We start from the raw sequence: 22,760 nt of genomic DNA, 5'->3' as shown, positions 1-22,760 counted from the left end.
GTACATTGTCCTTCAGTTTAATCATTCCCCTTATTACTTTTCTTTTTAGGGGTTCAAGGGCTTAGCCCTGAAACCCTATTGTAATTGTTAAGATTTTTATTATTATTATTATTATTATTATTAGGGGTTCAAGCACTTAGCGCTGAAACCCTATTGTAATTGTTAAGATTTTTAGGGGTTCAAGCGCTTAGCACTGAAACACTTGGAGTCTCAATATCAAAAGTTATCAAAAAAAGTTTGAACTTTCGACTCGAGTTAGCTACAGTATGCGAAAACATCGGAAGTAGGAGTGGCAAATTTTACGTAAACGGCTATAACTCTTGAAGGAAATGAGATATCTTCACCAAACTCATGTAATAGGTCAATCTTTGGTCACCCAGAAATGTTGGTGCGGTTTTGCCACATGGTGGCGCTATAATACCAAAAAACATGAAATTGGCTGTAACTATGAAACTGTTAATCCTATTGACTTCAAAATTTGCATACATTGTCTTTGTCACAGCTGCCAACATTATCTATATGGACATTCACGTATGTTGAAAAACATGGCCACCATCGGCCAATCAAATTTCAGCAGCTATTACACAAAGTTAACAACGACCGATCGAAACGAAACTTGGTGGACCTATTTGACTCTTGGTCTGAGAGGGTTGTGCAAAGTTTTAAAAAAAATCAGCCACTAGGTGGTGCTATCACGATTTTTGTAGGTGTTAATGGTTGTATATAATGCAGTGTTGTGAAAAAACACAAGTAATATATATCACCTGATAGCTCTTCTCATTCTAAACAACTTTGCCTCTAGAAGCATTGGTGTCTGTCAAACTGTTCGGTACATATTTCAGATAATGTTCAAAACCTACTTTTGCGAACTAGTCCTAGGTTTTTCACCCGATCGGAACCAAACCAGTGCAGAAATATACTCTGGAGTCTGATTATCAATAACTATCAAAACAAGTTGAAATTTCGACTCACGATCGCTAAGGGGTGCCAAAATGTACGAAAAGGGTGGGCCATTTTTACTAAAATGGCTATAACGCCCGAACGAAATTAGATATTTTCACCAAACTCGGTAAACATGTGTATGAGCTCAATCTGAGGTCACAGTAAACCGTGGAGTTTGGCCACTTGGTGTTACTGTAACAGGAAAAAAACATGAAAACAGCTCTAAATATGCAACCGTTAGTCTGATTGAGTTGAAAATCGGCATGCAGTGTCTTTGTCCAAGGTGCCATGACTGTCTATGAGGACATTGTCGTATGTCAAAAAACATGGCCGCCATCGGCCAATGAACTTGAGCACCTATTAGACAAGGTTAACGGAGGCTGATCGGCACAAAACTCGGTGGGCCTGTTCGACTCCTGGCCCTAGAGGATTGTGAGAAATTTGAAAGAAATCGCCCAATGGATGGCGCTAGGAGTTTTACGCCTCTGTAATCACGTGGTGTTTCACACATACACACAATGGCTGTGTCCCAATTCAAAGGCTGCATCCTTTGAAGGACTCAGACTTCAAAGGCCACGCCTTCGAAGGCCGCGAAGGTCGGACTGAGAATTGTTAATTGGGACAGTCTAGCCTATGGAGGACTGTTCTTGTCGCCTAACAACTTTGACAGCTGCCGAGTGACTGTAATGTTTGTACTGGACTTTTTTGAAAGTTATATTAAACTGTCTGAAAACAAAACAGGGTTCACAAACTGTCTAAATATTTCACCATGGTCCATTTCTGTATATAATAAAGAGTATAAACTATATATAATCGCATCTTAGTAAGATATAAGTCAACATTTGAACCACTTTAAAGGTTTTTTTTTTTTTTTACATTTGTATCATTCGGCATTTGAGTAAGTTGAAACCCAATACTTACGTTTAAAAGTGTAATTCGGCAATTTCTCTAAAAACAAAATCATCACTGGCGCGCAATGAATTCTGGGGTAGGCAAGGCCGCGAAGTATCCTTCTGTTGTATCCTTCATTTCACGGGAAACTAAGGACGCATTTGGAGTCCGCATTCGAAGGAGCCTTCGAATTGGGACAGCCTTAGTCGCGCAGCAGTGACGCAATCGGCCTTCGAATGCGACCTTTGAAGGGTGCAGCCTCTGAATTGGGACACAGCTATAATTCATATCATTTGTTAGATCTCCTCATACTGAACAACTTTGCCTCAAGAACAACTGCTGTCAATCAAATCGCTCATTAAATATTCACGATTATGTAAAAAAACTACTTTTGTGAACTAGTCTTAGGTTTTTCGCACAACCTCAATAAAACCAATGCAGTACAATTCTCTGGACTCTCTATGTCAATAATTATCAAAAACAAATGTTGAACTTTACCCTTTGGGTAGCTATAACAGTGTCATTTAGAAAATGGGTGTGGTCAAGTGTACAAATAAGCCCATAATTCCTAAACAAAAACTCAGAACTCACGAAATTAGGTGAGCACATGCGACATATGATTATAAACAAGCACGCAGACCTTTATGGAGATCGGACCATAGGTGGCGCTATGAGCTTTAAAAAGCTTTAGAAACCATGTATTTCCTTAGTAAATTGCCTGTATTGGCTGTAAATGGTCTATTCCATCTATGATCTAGGTGGTTACATGCTTGCTAAATAAAACATTATACCTTTTTATGCATGTGGTTAAAGGCCTTAAACCTCTTGAACCCCGTTAATTGCTGCTCGCAGCTATATTTTGTATTTATTTTTGTATATGTTTTTCAGAGCAAGGGTCCAAGGATCACCTGGTCCTTACTGACCTAGTCGTCATTCCCCTTCCTCCTTCTGTCTCTTTTATCACTGGCTATGAGGGTCTCCCTGCCTACAACTTTGGGTCTGATGCTAATGTAGGTAGACTGACCCAGACCTTCATACCTGAGCCATTCTTCAGGGACTTTGCAATTATTGTCACCCTCAAGCCTGCCAGCTCTCTGGGAGGCATGCTGTTTGCCATCACCGATGCCTCCCAGAAGATTGTTCATCTTGGCCTGGCCCTGACACCTGTGGAAGACAAGACCCAGAGGATTGTACTCTATTACAGTGATCCAGGGGCCAATGACACCCAGCAGGTAGCCTCCTTTAAAGTGCCTGACATGACACAGAGGTGGAACCGCTTCACACTTACAGTAGAGCACGAGGAGGTACGGCTCTATATGGACTGTGAGGAGCACTACAGTTCCCCCCTAAAGAGGAGCCAGAACCCTCTCAGCTTTGAGCCAGGCTCGGGCATCTTTGTGGCAAATGCGGGCAGTACTGGCCTGGAGAGATTTGTGGTAGGTCACCATTTTACATTTCCATAGAACTCAAAAACCTTCTCTTAGAGACGGGTCTTGTATTTACAAGTATTCTTACAAAACACCTCACAATCACTGTAGACTATGACTGAAAGGGATAGTTCATCCAAAAGTGAATATTCTCTCATCATTTACTCACCCTCATGCCATCCCAGATGTGTATGACTTTCTTTGTTTTGCTGAACACAAACAAAGATTTTTAGAAGAATGTATCAGCTCTGTAGTTCCATTCAATGCAAATGAATGGTGACCAAAACTTTGAAGCTCCAAAAAGCACATAAAGGCAGCATAAAAGTAATCCACACGACTGCAGTGGTTAAATCCATATCTTCAAAAGCGATATGATAGGTGTGGGTGAGAAACAGATCAATATTAAAGTCCTTTTTACTATAAATTCTCCTCTCTGCCCAGTAGGCGGTGAAATGCACAAAGAATGCGAATCACCCAACAACAAAAGAAGATAAAATTTATATTAAAAAAGGACTTAAATATTGTTTTTGTTTTCTCACCCACACCTATCACATCGCTTCTGAAGACATGGATTTAATTACTGGAGTCCTTGGAGTATGGACTACTTTTATGCTGCCTTGATATACTTTTTGGACCTTCAAAGTTCTGGCCACCATTCACTTCCATTGTGTTGACCAGAGCTGAGATATTCTTATTAAAATCTTTGTTTGTGTTCTGCAGAAGAAAGAAAGTTATGCACATCTGGGATGGCATAAGGGTGAGTAAATGATGATAGAATCTTCATTTTTGGGTGAACTATCCTTTTAACATAGAAGATTAGCTGTAACCACCTTACAGTTGATTTAATCATTTTGCGAAGATGCAGTTACTTGCATATTGAAGACCTTGAGGCATATCATGTGTTTATAGTGCAAACAAGATCTCAGAGAGATTAACCACGAAGGAAATAAATGGACTATAAATGAATTATTCCTTTATTTATTTACATTTAAACTCTACAACACCTACTATACTATAAAAAATAGGGTATTTTTTAATTGAAGAATCTTATTTTGTTCTCTACACCCATATAAAAGACAGAATAGTATTGTCGCTGAAGTAAAGGAGCTTTTGTCCCTGGGTTGGTATGTTGTGTTTGTGGAAACTTCAAGAAGGGAGAATCTTTTGTGTATTGTGGCATAATGCTGGAAGGGCCTCCTCCAGGAGCAAGACTGACCATGAAACTGTCACATACAATTAAGGAGAGAAATTAAGTAGAATTGCTGTTAAAATGGGGGAATCCAGTCCTGAATGCAGTGTGGGGTGGGGGGGTATTGACCAACACAATGCATTTTTGTCTTGTTGTAACCTGCAGATTTCACCTTAAGGAGTTATTTTTTACCTGATTTAACCCCTAAAATTAGTTTTGTTGGCATAACCTAATATAGCCAGGTTGTTACAGTCATGTTAAAAATATTTTTGGCGATTTGAATAAAAGCAGTTAGTTTAGATGTTACAACATAAAGCACATTTATTAAGTGTATGCAGGTGTACATCCTGCATTGGTTTTCTATACAGTTACTCTGCGTGGCACAGATACTGTATTTCACCCTCAGAGTTTGAGTTTTTTTGTTGCCAGTTTTGTTTCGTTGTTGTTCTTTTACCTCTCTGTGTTTTTACATTAATACTGGTGAAAGTTGTTGCGTTATTATGGGTTATATGTAAGAGTTTTAATTGGGTTTTGCATGTCATTGTTTTTATGGTTGTTTAGACAAGGACATTTCATAATGCCTTCAATAATGAAAGTAGCAGATGACCATCATAAATCTCTGTTGTACTTTGATGAAAGTGTGGCTAAAAGAACCCATTAAATACTAATGAGTATTGCAGGGAAGAGTTCGTCTTAAATCCTGCTGATAATTGCTTGAAATGTATTACCTTCCCTTAAGCACTGTTGGCACATCACAGAGCACTGGATGTAGCTGGTGTACTCCTAAAAGCTGTCTGCTGGTGTTAGAAATAAACAAAATGCACTGCTGCCTGCATACACAGTGGCTTACAGCTTCAGGCAACACTTAATTACAAACATGATTGCAATGTGATTAACCACTTGGTATTCCTAAAATATAAAGAGCAATCATTTTACACAATTTGTAAAATGTACAATCAATCAACAATGTAATTTTATATTATACGGCTGAACAACTAACCCCCATGTTTCTCTCTCTTTCTTTTTTTCCTTCTCAGGGCTCTATTCAACAGTTGGTAATAAAACCAGACCCCAGGGTGGCTGAAGAACAATGTGAGGAGGACGATCCTGGCGTGAGCACATTCTCTCTCTGTCTCTTATATAATTGGCCATATTCGATTTGTGAAAGAGTTTGACCAATTCAGAAAAGAACCAACTTGAAAGAACGATTTTCTCACATATCAGACATCACTATGGCTTGCAAGCAAGTTTTACTTTGCACAAAAGCAATATTTAGCCAATGAAATATTTTAGAGTAGAACATAACTACAAAAATGCATATTTATTATAGATTTTTCTGTAACACAATAAGGTTTCATTTGTTAACATTAGTTAACAACAATAGTTAAAATGAACTAACAATGAAAAATATTTTTACAGCATTTATTATCATGGTTAATGTTAGTTTCAACATATCCTAATACATTTTTTAAATAAAAAATGGTAGATGTTAACATTACTTAATGCACTATAAAGTAACATAAACCTTACAATGAACAATTGTATTTTTATTAACTAGCATTAACAAAAATTAATACATTCTGTAAGAAATATATTTGTTATTGTTAGTTCATGAAAGCTAATGCATTAACTAATGTTAACGAATGGAATGTTATTGTAAAGTGTTACCGATATTTCCATGACTTTTTAGATTTCATTAATTTCTATGACTTTTCCAGGCTTGGAAATCACAATTTTAAAATTCCCTGATATTTCCAGGTTTCCATGACTGTGGGAATTTGTGTAAATTGCATTACACATGAACTACTTTAGTTTATAATCGGCACCCCTTTGGCAAGAATTACATTTAGTGTTATTTGTCTCAGAGCAGCCCTACACTCACCTCAGTTTCCCTTTATATATATATATATATATATATATATATATATATATATATATATATATATATATATATATATATATATGAGGCACATTTCTCATGGTACATTGAAAGCATCGTGTTACAGTATGTTTATCCTTAGGTGTAATTCTTGTTGAGCTGGAACTCCCTCTTGTGGTAGAGCGGCCTGTAATGTACACAGCGGGCTGACTGTGTGTGTTGGGTTTGTAGGCCTCTGGGGACAGAAGTGGTGATGGGGATTTTGATGATGAAGAAGACCAAGGCAGACATGAGAAAATATTTGGTGGGACAAATGATAGAGAAGATAAAAAGGTTGAGCAGAAACACCTCCTTGCACATATCACTTCACACAGCATTTTTTTGTTTGCATTATTTTATGCATTTACAGTATTTTAATGCATTTGACTCAATGCTTTATGTTAGGATTAAAAAGCAATATCCAGAATTTATATTATGATTAAAAAACAAAGTTCAATGTGTGTGTGTGTGTGTGTGTGTGTGTGTATTCATACAGGTATTCTAAATGCTGTATAATGCCTTCATGATGACATAAATAATTGTTACCACAGATCACAGATATATACATAAAATACATTTAATACTTCCCCCTATAATGCATTGTACTTTTTACAAGAAAAGCCTTGAATAGATTATTATTATAGGGTTTTATAACTGTCCATACAGCAATTTATGAAAATATTTAAAAGGATATTTATCTAATGTGTATTATAAGGCATTATATACACACCAGCCACTTAGATACACCTGTACATCTACTTATTCATGCGATTATCTAATCAGCCAATCATGTAGCAGCAGTGTAATGTATAAAATAATGCAGATATGGGTCAGGAGCTTCAGTTAATGTTCACATCAAGAACATTTAGACCGTGACATGATTGTTGGTGCCAGACGAGCTAGTTTGAGTATTTCTGTAACTGCTGATCTCCTGGGATTTTCACGTGCAGCAGTCTCTGGAGTGTATAGAGAATGGTGCGAAAAACAAAAAACAACCAGTGAGTGGCAGTTCTGTTGACGATAATGCCTTGTTGATGAGAGAGGTCAACGGAGAATAGCCAGACTGGTTGGAGCTGACAGAAAGGATACAGTAACTCAGATAACCACTCTGTACAGTAGTAGTGAGCAGAATAGCATTTCAGAATGCACAACATGTCGAACCTTGAGGCGCATGGGCTACAACAGCAGAAGACCACGTTGGGTTCCACTTCTGTCAGCTAAGAAAACTGAGGCAGCAGTGGGCTTACCATTTGTGTACCTCAGCAGAAATCCAGATTTGTCAGACCAGGCAATGTTTTTCCAATCATCTACTGTCCAGTTTTGGTGAGCCTGTGCCCACTGCAGCCTCAGTTTCCTGTTCTAAGCTGACAGTAGTAGTACCCGGAGGGGTCTTCTGCTGCTGTAGCCCATTCGCCTCAATATTCAACGTGTTGTACGTTATGCTTTTCTGCATAGCAGAGTTGTAACAAGTGTTTATTTGGGTTACTGTCACCTTTTTGTCAGCTTGGACCAGTCTGGCCATTCGCCCACAGAACCTCCACTCGCTGGATGTTTTTTGTTTTTTTGCACCATTCTCTTTACATTCTAGAGACTGTTGCATGTGAAAATCCCAGGAGATCAGCAGCTACAGAAATACTCAAACCAGCCTGTCTGGCACCAACAATCATGCCACGGTTTAAATCACTGAGATCACATTTATTTGGTTGATGTGAAAATTAACTGAAGCTCCTGACCCATATCTGCATGTTTTATATATTACACTGCTGCCACAAGATTGGCTGATTAGATAATCGCATGAATAAGTAGATGTACAGGTGTTCCTAATGAAGTGGCCAGTGAGTGTAGATTTTTAATGCACCTACAGGCTTCATACTGAAGGAATCGTTTTTGCTTTACCAGTTAATAATTCTCACAGTGCTGACACAGTCAATAATCCTGTCTTTGACAACTTTTTTATAAAGATCCTTCCCTAAGAGAAGAATGTTTTATTATCCTTTCTATGTTAAATGCATTTCTTTTTCCTGAACAGTCAAATTTGTATGGAGGATTTGATATTTGGCATGAGAAAAGAAATTAATGTTGTTTCTGTTTGTCTTTTTATGTGCTTGTTTGTAGTGAATCATGTTATTTCACTTGCAAACATTAAGATTTATTTATCTTTGTCAACAGAAAACAAAGTGATTAATTCTCCCTCCAGGGATTCAATATTTTTGTACATGGGTTTTGATTTTGTTACAGAATCCAGAGGCATCATAAGGGTTAAGATGCTCCATTCTCTCACAACTCCTGATAAAATACATCTTCTTGAAATAGAGCCATTATGTTTCAGCAAATTGTTGATCCAAAACTGCCCCAGTTTATCTCTCTTAATGCTCTTTAAAGGTGAACTGTGCAATTTTTTTCAATGTTAAAGAAATAGTTTGCCCAAAAATGACAAATTGTCGTCATCATTTACTTGTGTTGCTCCAAACCTGTATGGTTTTTTTTTCTTCCACAGAACACAAAAAGAGTTTTCATATTTCAGAAAGTCCTGCCTGATTTATTTCATACAATGAAAGTAAATGGAGACAGGGCTGTTGAGCTCCATAAATGACAAAATCATTCTTGTTCTCATATAATAAAATATTGCACATTGAGACATATCACGGCAGGTTTTCCATCAATCCCATTCAGTTACAAGACGTAAAAACCAATGACGTTTGATGTCATTGTTATCAAACCTGGCATGATGCAATACGTTGCAGTACTTGACAGAGAATCAGTCAGAAATGTCCGTGGCAGTCATTTAATCTGTCACCCCTCTTCCATTCTTAATCAATGAGTGTGTCACACCACAGACAGAGGAGACAAACCTCTTGAATGACTGTGTTGTTCTGAGACAGCTAGTGAGACGCCGCTGTTATGAGAGTAGACCAATCACAGTCGTTTGTGATTACAGTATAGGACATTTTATTAAATTATTTTCTAGATTGCAGGGGCAGATGTCCATTTCTATCTCAGGTACCAATCTTTGGAATGAATAGATTTACACAAGCATACTTTTTCATGTACAGATGTCCCCAGTAAGACAAAATATATCTCAAAATTTTAATTTGGCCCAATGAAGGATTCAGTTTTTTTGCCAAATTAACATCCCCTTGAGGAAGTCCCTGTTGTTTTTCATAGCACACAATTATTAGCCCACAACATTTGCCACCCAATAGTTCATACACATGGTTTTCATTATTATGACCAATTTAAGGTCAACCTTAAACAGTTAAAGCTGAAGTATGTAATTTCTGCATCAATAGCGCCACCAAACGGAATTTCAAAAATAAACAATGCTTTCAAAATGCATTCAAACCCCCTCCCCCTACCTTCAGTTGCTCAAACATTCCGATAGTCCCGCCCCAACTCACGCCATTATTTGAGTGACGTTGTTGGTGCGGGTCTAAGCGGGTTACTCAAAACAAACACAGGAAATTTTATAGTGCCACAGAGATTTTCATCAAATATGTGTTGATGAATTCATGATATTATAGTGGCTCATATACTGTGATGGGGTGACTCGTATGTTTGCATCTTATATGATTGTATTTATATGTACTCAGTCCTATCTGGTGAACTCTTTATGTGATTCTAGGTGGTGATATGGACCTATGAAAGAAACTAGTTGCTTAACATATTGGATCACTTCACACATGCACTAATATGTCTGGTCTAATAAACAAGCTTGTTAAGTAATTAAGAAGAGAATCATGTTTGTTGAGTGTTCCTATTACCTGTAATTAGAAGTTGATGCCCACACCAGGGAAACCATCAGAAATGTCTGTGTACTCCTGTACTGTGAGATATGAATAAAATATAAGAAAATGAGAAAAAGGAGTGCGGATCATCTTGCTCTTGAGACTGTCAAATATTTTTTGTGGATCTTCGCACCCTGTACTGGTAGAGCGCAGTGATTCCATTTCTTTGATCAGAGTGCCACAGAGTCACAGTATTTACAGTTTTAAAGAAAATTAACCTCTGAATGGCTCACTTACAGTTGTCTCTGCATATTAAGCTGGGACAGAAGAAAGTATTTGAACACTGAAAAAGTTACATACTTCAGCTTTAACTGAGAGTGTATTTATCTGGTGTGTATATTATTGCTTGCAGACACATCGGCCCACCTCTCCTGTGCAAGCCCCACCCACTGTATCACCAGAAGCAGAAGAGGAGGACTTCTCCGGACATGTGACCCCTATAGATGAAAGTCTACCTAGAGGTGAGTGGACATCCTTTAATTAAAGTTAAAACCCCAAATAGCATTGTGATTATTATTTAGATTTTAACATTAAACTTTTTTTAAATTCTTATATAAATATAATCTCCGAATGATTATGATATATATTGGTTGTTAATACTTTCAGGGACTTTCAAAACAGACAAAAAGGGAGAGAGTACAGGCAATGTAAGTATAAATGAAACAAATCTTGAAAAAAAGACACTGACTCCAGAATAAGCTGATTTCATCCAGCAGTGATAATATATTAGTGAAAGTATGATGAGTTATGATGCCTTTATAGAATTGTTTTAAAGTGCATTATTTACCGCTTGATCTTCCCCAGAGTTCTGGCCAGGGGCAAAAGGGGGAGCGTGGTGCTCCTGGACTTCCAGGTCCTCCGGGTCCCCCCGGATCTCCTGGACCATCTCATCCCCCCAGACATTCAGGGCAGCCCGGCCAGAGAGGCCCACAAGGTCCAATGGGTCCACCAGGAGTACCAGGCAGACCAGGAAAAGATGGACAACCTGTACGTTTATTTCCTTCTTATGAATATACAGTTATTGTAGAATCTGGACTGATTAACCTTTATTTATTTATTCTGACTCTTTGTGAAAATGTAGATGGCTAACCTTTTAGCTGTAAATGTAACATACTAGAAAACATTTCCTCTGCCGCAGCATAATGAGATTAAAGGGATAGTTCACCCAAAAATGAAAATTCTCCCATCATATACTCACCCTCATTCCACCCAGATGTGTATGACTTTATTTCTTCTGCTGAACACAAACAAAGATTTTTAGAAGAATATTTCAGCTCTGTAGGTCCATACAATGCAAGTGAATGGTGGCCAGAACTTTGAAGGTCAGAAAAGCATGTAATGGCAGCATAAAAATAATCCATATGAATCCAGTGGTTACATCGGTATCTTCAGAAGCGTGAGAAACAGATCAATGTTTAAGTGCTTTTTTGCTATAACCCTGCGTCCGAATATCCACACTTCCCTACTATATAGTATGCCAAAAACAGTATGCCAGTGGAGTAGTATGTCCGAATCCATAGTATTCATAAAACAGTAAGCGAGAAATGCCCGGATGAACTACTACTTACGGCTGGAATCTGAAGTGTTGATCGGTTGAACACTTTCCTATCCCACAATGCATCGGGAGTTGAGGAGACGTCACGTTCAAATGCTGGATTTAAAACAAATTGCGGAGAACCGCGGGGCAGAAGGCTGTTTTCAACAGTAAGTGCTGTAAAGAACATTGCTCATTGTACTTAAATGGTGCTTGTTTAACCAAACTTGAGTGGACTATTTTCACGGTTGTTGTTGTCACATCATATATTCTGCTCACGGAACCATGTGTACATTCTCGGATGTTAGTATGTCTGAATTCTATTCATACTGCCTCTCGCATACTTAAAGAGCGTACTGTTTTACCAGCCGAGAAGTGCATTTCTCATCAAATACAGTACATAATGTGACAGTACACAGTTTCGGGCACATACTAAATCTCTACTTTTACGTTCACATTCTTCTTCTTTTGTTTTAGCTGATTCACATTCTTTGTGCATATCACCACCTACTGGGCAGGGAGGTGAATTTATTGTAAAAAAGGACTTAAATATTGATCTGTTTCTCACCCACACATATCATATTTCTTCAGAAGACACGGATTGAATGACTGGAGTCGTATGGATTACTTTTATGCTGCTTTCATATTTTTATTTTTTTTGGAGCTTTTTTTGAAGGTCTGGACGAAAGAAAGACATACTCATCTGGAATGGCATGATGGTGATTAAATGATGAGAGAATTTTCATTTTTGGGTGAACTATCCTTTTTAAAAAATTCAAATTCTGTATCAGTTGCTCAACTTTGTCCTTTCAAACCTGTCATTCATCATGGAACACCAAAGGAGATGTTAGGCAGCCTCAGTCACCACTGACATTCCTTATATTGAAAAAAGATGCAAATAAAGTGAATGGCTAATGGAGGATTTGTGTTTCACGGAGCAAAAGAAAATCATACAGAATTTTATCAACATTAAGATGACTAATGATAACATAATTTTTATTTTTAGTCTCTTTTGATAATAATGCTTGGCCTAACAATTTTTCCATTGCCTTGCTCTTTTTTTTTTTTTTTTTTTTTTTTTTTTTTTCAGGGAAGCAAAGGTGAAGAAGGAAAACCAGTGAGTTGTAATTTCTGAGCTATTGAATATTTTAACATACTGGTGCATTAAAAGTGGACGAAATCCATACAATACAGTATTGTACAATATTAAATTGGGATACTGATATTACGTGCACATATTATTATTGTTACTTTAAACAATAATTTCAGGTAGAACCTTTAGAATGACAATAACTAAGAAAATTACCTTAGCATTGCTCCACAGATTGGAGATGCCCAGTTGACAATTAAATCGAGTACATAGGTACACTTTTAGTCTTCTCAGCATTACAGAGAAGATAAATTATAATTGCAATTTGCAAGAAAAGTCCCATGAAGGTCTTTCTAACTGCAGTTCAATAAAAAGTCATGTAAATGTTAGTAAAGTATGTAAAAACAATTTTAGTGTATAGTATTTTGGCCTTAGTATCATGAGAATATTGTATAGCAGCATCTGATTTCCAACATGGTCTTTATGTTTTGTTTCAAACTTTATTTGTTTTAACTCACATTCATTGTCTGTAGCTTTTGGCTAATGCAACAAAATCTGATGTTCATAATATCTACTTTGTAAAATGTTAGACAAAATGTACCTAGCTAAAGTATGTGAATCTCTAGATGCATGAATGTCTTTTTTCATAACATCTTAATACAGCAGTCCATGAATCTCTGTAATACAGGGACAGAGAGGACCGCCAGGAATTCCAGGGTTATCTGGAGAATCTGGAGTTAAAGGGGAGAAGGTGATGGAAAAATACAATTGAGATGCTTCCAAATGCTTCCAACGTGTTATTTGTCATTGTATTTCACACAATAATTAAAGTTTATCTCCATTCTTAATGTCAGTATGGATTTGATGCTCTTGGTTCTGGATTTGGAGATGTTGACATTGATAGCAAGGACATACTGCTATGGCCAGCAGTGTTGCTGTCTTTTTAAGCCTTGAAATGCAATGTTAACTAAGCCTGTATTTTCTTCTTCCTTAGGGTGATCCTGGAGTTAGTCGGCTTGGACCAGGTGGTCCACCAGGGCCTCCTGGACCACCAGGACAATCCAAACAGATTAGAGTTCCTGTGAGTTCCATATTACACACTATAGAGTCCTATTTTTAGAACGCTAAGCGCAGTGCAATGTCATAATTCATACATGCAAAGTCAATGGTCATGCCCAGGAAGTTTTGTTATTTTTGTCTAGGCGCAAGTGGGTTTGGTGAAATTACATGAGCAAAGTGCTAATAGGCTGGGTCAAGTGCAATTTAATTCTGAGGTTCTTCTCCGATACCGTCTGCATCCTATTGTATAGTCCATTCCTTGTCAAGCACCGGCAATAGAAACAAAGACAGCACATTCACGAGAAGTTGGTAGTGTAAATGGACTGTATGCAATGAATTAGAAGCACAGACATATGGATTTACGTTCTTTTGTGCATTAACTGTGTCCTTATTGAATGTCAGGCATTTCTATGACAGTGACACGCTCCTTTTAAACGCATGTAAAATGTGGTTTCTATTCAGAATGTGGGTTTACGCTCCATTAAAATTATAGAGAATGTAAGTATTATTAATAATTTTCATCTACTTACATACAATTAATGGCTAGGATTAACAGTGTTTGTATCGGAATGCGCTTCACTTCTAACGGTCGATTTTGATTTCGAAAAATCTAATTAATTTATTGAAATGCGAAAAAATTAAACCAAAAATATTTCAAAATTCAAATCACACTTCAAACTAAACAAAAATATAATCAAAATAACTCAGTGTTCAAAAAAATCATACCAATTTCAAACATTTTACTCTGTCCAACATCTTCCACCGGCCTCATTTGCAGTGACTTAAAGTTTACTCAGACAACATGTGGAAGAATACCAATACAAATTAGATCATACTGTAAATACAATTGTAAATATAAAACATGATAATAATAATAATAATAATAATAATAATAATAATAATAATAATTGAAAAATAAACCATGACCTAAAGATAGTTTAACACAAATCTCATAAATATTTGTTTCATATAGCTACAACAACAGTGATCGTCATGAACATAATTTGATGATCCACTGTATTTTCAGAGTTGAAAATGAACTTTATTACCACCTGCTGGTGAAATCTCCAATCTTCATATGCAGGAACTGAGTTTAGACTTTGCGCTGAGATAAGACCTGCTTTTGAAATGTTTAGCACAATGACCTTTTTCTCAGGAAAGTAGCAAACTGCGCTTTGTGCTACTTCATTAACATACAATACACCCACAGTTTGCACAAATATACCCAAAGTAGTGCAAGCACTCCCACCCACGCCCACTTGTGCTTTGCGCTGGCACGAAAATTGCACTTAGAATTAGCGCTCTCACGAAAATTGGATAAGATGTTGCGCACAATCGTAGTGAGTAGCGTTTTGCGCACTCACGAAAATAGAGCCCATTGTGTGGCTTTACATACAGTAAATGTTGCTCTACATTGGTACTAGCAACATCCTGTGACACTGGCAATTGCTGCCAAAGCATGTGATTTGTAAAAAAAAAATTTCAGGATGATGCCTGTGACTAGAGTGACTTGTGTTTTTCTTAGCAGTCTGATATAAAACTACTTATACTGTTGATCCTTTTAATTAGTTTATCTCCATTCTTAATGGCAGTATGGATTTGATTCTCTTGGTTCTGGATTTGGAGATGTTGACATTGATACAGAACTTCTTAGGGTGAGTACAATTAAATGTTTTGCAGACATTATCACATAAGCTACATATTTAATACCAGTTACCAGTTTCCGTTTCTGGAATTTTAGTGAGGATTGTCAATAATATAAAGGAAAATTTTCTATTTTAGGGTCTACCTGGTCCTCCAGGGCCTCCAGGGAAACCTGGCCCCCCTGGTCGTAGCAGCTTTTCAGGGGGTATGCTGCCAAGACACCCAAGCTTACCAGGTGCTCCTGGCAAAGATGGTAGAGATGGGCTTGTGGGGAAACCTGGACTTCCTGTGAGTATGTTGTCATTTTGCCTAAAAAATAGTAGTTAAAAATCAGTTGCTGAAGAAAGCCATACAGTGGCAAGAAAAAGTATGTGAACCCTTTGGAATAACCTGGTTTTCTGCATTAATTGGTTATTAAATGTGATCTAATTTTCATCAAAGTCACAAGTATAGACAAACAACAATGTGTTTAAGGTAACAACACACAAACCATTATAATCTTTCATGTCTTTATTGAACACATATTCACAGTGCTATGGAAAAAGTAAGTGAACCCTTGGATTTAATAACTGGTCAATCCTCCTTTGGCAGCAATAACCTCAACCACATGTTTCTGGTAGCTACGGATTAGACCTGCACAACATTAAGAAGGAATTTTGGACAATTGTTCCTTACAGAACTGCTTCAGCTCAGCCATATTCATAGGATGTCTGGTGTGAGCAGCTTTCTTGAGGTCATTCCACAGCATCTATTGGGTTAAGGTCTGGGCTCTGAATGGGCCACTCCAAAAGGTGGATTTTTTTTTTTTTTACATTTAAGCCATTCTGTAGTGGATTTACTTCTGTAGGTTATTGTCCTGCTGCATCAGGCAACTTTTAACTGAGCTTCAGCTGGCACAGAGCCACCCTGACATTATCCTGTAGGATATCTTGATAAACTTGTGAATTCATTTTTCCCTCGATGATGGCAAGAGGTCCGGGCCCCGAAGAAGCAAAGCAGCCCCAAATCATGCTCCCTCCACCGTACTTCACCGTTGGGATGATGTTTTTTTTAATGACGTTGGACTTTTTATGCCATACATAGTGCTGCGTGTTCTTTCCAAACAATTCAACCTTAGTTTCATAAATCTACAAACAGTTTCATAGTAGCATTGTGGAGTATGAAGGTGGTCTTTGACAAACTTCTGGCACGCAGCAATGTTTTTGTTGGAAAGCAGCGTCTTCCTTCGTGAATGCCCGTTTAAAGTTTTACATATGGTAGACTCATGAACAGAGACGTTAACCAGTTCCAATGATTCCTTTAAGTCTTTAGCTGTCACTCTAGGGTTCTTTTTTACCTCACTAATCATTCTGCAGTGTGCCCTTTGAGTCATCTTGACTGGACGGCCACTTCTAGGGAGAGTAGCCACAGTTCTAAATCGTCTCCATTTATAGACAATTTGTCTAACTATGGACAGATGAATATCTAAGCTCTTCTAAACAACTTTGTAACCCGTTGCAGCTTAATTCAAAGCAACAATTCTTGCTTGTATGTCTTCTAAAATCTATTTTTTGGGAGGCATGGTCCACGTCAACAGATGATTCTTGTTAATAACAAACTCAAAATGTTTGAGTGCTTTATATAAGTCAAAGTAGCTCCAACCCATACCTCCAATCTCGTTTCTTTAATATGATGCCAGGTTTGCCAACTCCTGATTCTAATTAGCTTTAGTTGACGTCATTAGCCTAGGGGTGCACAAACTTTTTCCAAACCTACACTGTGAATGTTTGAACGATGTATTCAGTATGTACAGGTACAATACAATTATTTGTGTATTATTAGCTAAAACAGATTTTATTCATTATTGTAACCTAGATAAAGATCAAACCAGATTTTAAGAAAAATTTATTCAGTACATAAATGCAGATTATTCCAAAGGGTTCACATACTTTTTCTTGCCACTGTAGTTTATATTTAATTATAATTATCTCTGATCTACTTTTCCAGTTGGCCCTGTCATCTCACATTACATCCAGTGTTTAATGCACACAGACAATTTAAAATGAAGCGCAGTATGAACTCAGACCGGCTGATACATTATTCAATCCCACCAGTGTTTCCCAAGGCCTCCTAAAGCTTCTAAATGATTGTTTTACCACAGTCCTTAGATCATTAATTATATATATCTTCTTTCCTTCTCTCGGTTGCCCAGCTGTTTGAGGACTGGTTTAGTGGGTCTGGCACTGACTCTGGGTTTGGCTCAGGGTCTGGCTCGGGTTTTGGTAATGGACAGGCTTTGCCCTGGTTCGTTCAGGTCACTGAACCAGTAGGTTGTAAAGACAGCATTTTCTCTCCAACAATGTCTGCTTTTCCTCATTTGCCTGAAGTTTGGATATATGTGTGCTTTGTATTTTCCCCTTTACCCAGTCCTGTGCTTAATACTTGCCGTAACTTTCCATCATATAAGTTTTATCACTGTTAGAAGTTCTATAGAGTTTTCAGAAGTCTATTTTCTGGGTTCAGTTTATATAAGTGGTAGTTCAGATCTCTGGTTGACATGCAAAAGAACTGAAAAGTATTTCACAGTAAAAAAGTTATAATCCTTATAGAAAAGATCAAGTTAAAAAGACTTTAGGGCAGTCTGAAACTGAAGCTATGCTGCATTTGCTGAATGTTGGAGAATATCTGTCTTATATTTTAAATTGCCTGCCTTTACTAACTGCAATGGCAACTTTAAACATTGTGTTGAGACTAAACATAACGATACATGGATATGTACTCTTTTTACTTTATAGTTGATGCAAGATCAATTTTGTAATGTGGTGTGACTGTGTTGATGCTGACTTCAGAGAATTCATTGTATTTAGTCACATAATAATCATCTTTAAAGGGTGTTCCTGGTCAGGATGGCTCTTCTGGACTGCAGGGACCGAAGGGAGCAAAAGTATGAAAATGACCTCATCTTGAAGCAAGAACTCACTCAATGTCATATAAAACTGTATTTTAAACTTTCAGAAAAGTTTCAGCTACCCTGTACATCTGGTGCTTTTCTTTCATAGGGTGAACAAGGAATAAAAGGACCTCCTGGACCAAAGGTACATTGTTTGTTATTCACAACACTCTAGTCTACACAATACATAAAGCTGCATTAAGTTGAAAAGTCCATTAGATTTTGTTTTATTTATCATTGTTTTGCCTCAATATTACTTGCCCTACAGGGTGAAAATGGTGACCGTGGCCCGAGAGGTTTACCTGGAAATATAGGCCCTATGGGATCAAGGGGTGCACCTGGGCCACCTGGTCCTCCAGGCCCACCAGGCAACAGCATTATGACAGACACTTTGAAGGTTTGAAAAATTAAAAATTAATTTTACAATGGGGATCAAAAAAGTCCAGTTCCTTTTTCTGAAAGTAGAAGCCGACTGGGAACTCATGTGATTTCAGATTACAATACAAAGGAGTTAACAACAAAGGTTAACAACAGGCTACTGTTTTGAACTGATCCTTACTCTAATGGTTTATGTGAAAGAATAAATATTTGTACAGAAACAGATTAGAATTTACTCACAAATGAAAAAAAAAAATGCATTGAGAATCTCTATATTGGCATTCATTCATGTGATATACAGTATCAGGAATGAAAGAATTTGCATGCCATTACTACAGAATAAAGACCAACTGGGAATGCCACACCAACACATAGATGAGACATACCTCTCTGATTGGTAATGTTTTCCCCTCATTGAAAGGGGTTATCAGGAGACCATAAGAAAAAAACAAATGTTTTCAAAGATCTTGGAGATCTTATATATAAATATAGGTCAGACCCATATCTGCTTAGTCTCTGTGGGTCATGTAATCAGTACACAATGTTTAACATGCATACAGCAAAAAATCTATCAAATTAATCTAACTCAAGGTGTTTCCAAAAAAGAGAGAACCTAAGACAAAGATTCAATAAAACTAAGGTAAAATGGCCAATATTTTCCATGTCAGTTTTTTTGAAAAGTATTAAGTGCACATAAAGTCCAAATTCTTTTTATTATCAAAACTTTCAGATTGATGTATTTTTGTTTGTTTGACGTATTTTGAAGTATTTCTAATTTTGTTCCAATTTTCATAGAGCATTTTAGTTTCCTCTCTGACACACCAATACTTATTTGCACAAACATAATTTTGAATTTAAAAGAGTACTTCATTGATTTTTAGAAAATGCCCTTTTAAGAATCAGCACACCACTTCATTCAAAACCTTAATTCTCATTTCTGAGGCTTTTAAATTGGTATGGTTTTTATAGACCTAAGGACAGGTCTGGTGAAAGTGGATTTTTTAATGGAACAGGAATTTCAAAAGGCCATAAAGTGAGTGTACAAAACCGTCTACACTATAACATCATTCTCAGATTCTATTCACTATTCACATATCAAGGTATTTTATTAACCTTGGATGCATCATTGCATGCTTCATTGGTTGGAGTTCTATATCCTAGTGCACAGTGTTGTTGAATGGGCCTATAATCTATTTTTTTGTTTTGTTTCCCCTCTTCTTTAATTTAAGGGACCTCCTGGGTTTCCTGGCCCACCAGGACCTCAGGTCGGTTTATCTTCACTTATTCCATTTAGTAATCTTGGAGTGTTTGAGTTTGTGTGTCTGTGTAAATAAGTTCCACTTACTGTATATTATAGGCCTTATACCTGTTTTGTTTTTTTGTTTTTTCTTCCTGTAGGGACTTCCTGGTGCTGATGGACCTCCCGGTTTGTCTTTAAAGGTCTGTCAAAATACACCACAGTCCTCCTACATGGCTAAACATTATCACCTAACACTATAAAAATTGCTTCATGTGGTAACATCTAAATTAAAACAAAATTATCAAATCAAAAATATTATTTAACATCACTGAATCAACCTGAACACACTAGATTACACCAACAAAAATCCTTTTTAAGGTTTATAGCAGACAGAAATAGCTCCTTAAGGTTACCACTTTTTACAGTGAAAACAAACTAGCTTCTTACCACAAAACATTCAAGTTTGTTTAGTTTTTCATGTAAGAGTGTTCCTGATTCCCATGTCCTCTTTATCCAGGGTGAACCAGGAGCCCCAGGACCTGATGGAATACCAGGATTAGCTGGGGTGTCAGGAGCCAGGGTCAGTGTACTACTTCATTTATTCCATTCATTTCAAACAAGCACAAGAAGAAAAGGAATATTAGATCAGTATTCCTTAATAATAGATAGGATTTGTTTTATGTGGCCAGCAAATAATAAAAATACGGTGCCACAATATTTTTTTTCCACTCAATTATGTCATAAAACAACATCTTTTCTCATAATTACGAGACATTATGTCACAAAAATGACTTCTTTTCTCGTAATAACAAGATATTATGTTATGAAAACAACATCCACAAAAATTCTTATTCAAAACTTTTTTTTTATCCATTGCATACTTTAAGTGGCAAATAAAATGTCAACCAAAAACTATAAAAAAATATTTATAAACATTTTTTTATTTTATTATTGTCATTAAAATGCCTCTAGTTTTATTCGTTTAAATGCCCGACTATCATTGGATTGCATATATATTTATATATTCGTTGTCTAAAGAAAAATTATGTTTGACAAGTGCACGAATGATGAACAATCTCTCATGAATATGTTCAATGTATTTATCATATGCTATAATTTGTAACATGATCTGTTTGATAAGTGGCCGATTTTCTAATTGTCATTAAAATGGCACATTTTACGATTTTACACTAACATAGCTTTTTTTTACATCAATTTGTGTTACATTGCCTGACAAAGGTTTATGTATGAATGATTGGCAAAACTCCCACGGGTTACACTTAGTCTATCAAATATTATTGTAATTTGATTAAATATATTAAATACATTCTCGTCCTTTTTGCGAACACTTCAAAATGCCTTGTCCTGCAGTTTACACTAACACAGTTCAGAAAACATAGGCCTTGTCCAGCTTCTTTGAATATTTTCCTCTGAAACCTTGCAATTACAGAGAAAAATTCAAAATTTCATGCTGACTTTACAAAATGTTATAAAATAAAACAATTTTACGTGTAGGATTAATTTACCGCCTGAGTAGCCTACACTGTACCGAAAGCACAGGTGGGCTGGGACATGAAAAGTGATACGTAGCCTATAACTTAATTGTAGATGCTCAAAACATCTTGCTAAAATGATAATCTCATTATTATGAGAAATTGTTGTTTTTATGACATAACTCTCGTTATAATGAGAAAAGACACGTTTTTATTATATAATCTTGTTATAACGAGAAAAGATGTAGTTTTTATGGCATATCTAGTCATTAGGAAAAAGGATGTCTTTTTACAACATAATTTCACATTATTACGAGAAAAGATTATGTTTTTATGGCATATTTTCTTGTTATGAGAAAATATGTTATTTTTATGACATAACTGAAGGGATAAAATAAGTAGGTGGCAGCATTGTGCCACTGTATAAACATTTATTGTCCTCTGAGACTGTAGGAGATGTAGCACAACAACATGTGTTTTTACGTAACATATTTGTGTGTTCTCATTTCATGTTTCATGTTTAGATTCATGTTCATGTTCAGGTCTTTTATTTTGAAATTAGTTCACTTCCTTGTCTAGTCATATGATATCCTGTTTCCCTCATGTTCATGTGTCTTGTTCTCATTGGTTTATTGTCTTTTTAACTTGTTATCAGTCTTTTCATTGGTTCATGTTTTAGTAGTCTTGTTATCTTGTTATTAGTTTAATGTTGTTTGTGGTTGTCATTGTCATGTGTTTGCCCATGTCCTTGTATTTAAGCCCTCATGTTTGCTATAGTCCTTGGTCGAGTATTGTTGTTTGTAACGTTATAGTCGAGTCAGGTCATACTATAGTCTAGTTTATGTTCTGGTTTTGTTTGTCTTTGGATTCATGTTTTTTGGATTTATTGCACTTGTAAATAAACTGCACTTGGGTTCTTCACTTCATCTTTGTCTTCATCTCGTCCTGTCTTCAGTCAGCCTGCCCGAATGTTACAGAATACTCAACTGACAGTTATGAACCCAGCAGTAAAACATTTGCGCCATGTTAGGGGAGTCATCCTCTTGAAGATTATGTTTCGGATTTTTGTAGACTATGTTACCATGTGAATTTTAATGACATTGCCCTCAAAGACTTCTTTCGCTGTGGTTTAAATGAGTCTCTGTGTTCTCTGATGCCCGGGGGAAGAATTCCTTGGACTCTGGAACAATACATCAACTATGCCCTGTGCCTCAGTGGTTCACTGTTTACTGTGGAAGTGG

At 36.7% G+C, this 22,760-nt stretch overlaps 1 protein-coding gene across 1 annotated transcript in view; it reads left to right on the top strand.

Annotated features, from left to right (window-relative positions):
- LOC127442711 (collagen alpha-1(XV) chain-like) overlaps positions 1–22,760 on the top strand; it is a 48,321-nt gene that overhangs the window by 596 nt on the left and 24,965 nt on the right. Inside the window, exons 2-18 of the mRNA XM_051700903.1 lie at positions 2,722–3,269; positions 5,487–5,561; positions 6,560–6,661; positions 10,505–10,613; positions 10,759–10,799; positions 10,957–11,139; positions 12,777–12,803; positions 13,465–13,527; positions 13,771–13,857; positions 15,428–15,490; positions 15,618–15,767; positions 18,349–18,402; positions 18,518–18,553; positions 18,677–18,805; positions 20,016–20,051; positions 20,185–20,226; positions 20,544–20,606. Coding sequence (XP_051556863.1) covers positions 2,722–3,269; positions 5,487–5,561; positions 6,560–6,661; positions 10,505–10,613; positions 10,759–10,799; positions 10,957–11,139; positions 12,777–12,803; positions 13,465–13,527; positions 13,771–13,857; positions 15,428–15,490; positions 15,618–15,767; positions 18,349–18,402; positions 18,518–18,553; positions 18,677–18,805; positions 20,016–20,051; positions 20,185–20,226; positions 20,544–20,606 — 1,808 coding nt within the window. The remainder of the gene's footprint in view (positions 1–2,721; positions 3,270–5,486; positions 5,562–6,559; positions 6,662–10,504; positions 10,614–10,758; positions 10,800–10,956; positions 11,140–12,776; positions 12,804–13,464; positions 13,528–13,770; positions 13,858–15,427; positions 15,491–15,617; positions 15,768–18,348; positions 18,403–18,517; positions 18,554–18,676; positions 18,806–20,015; positions 20,052–20,184; positions 20,227–20,543; positions 20,607–22,760) is intronic.

Source organism: Myxocyprinus asiaticus, chromosome 6 (assembly GCF_019703515.2).
Source record: "Myxocyprinus asiaticus isolate MX2 ecotype Aquarium Trade chromosome 6, UBuf_Myxa_2, whole genome shotgun sequence".
Lineage (NCBI taxonomy): Eukaryota > Metazoa > Chordata > Actinopteri > Cypriniformes > Catostomidae > Myxocyprinus > Myxocyprinus asiaticus.
Note: the sequence above shows the minus strand (reverse complement) of the source record. Positions and strands in the feature narration are given on the sequence as shown.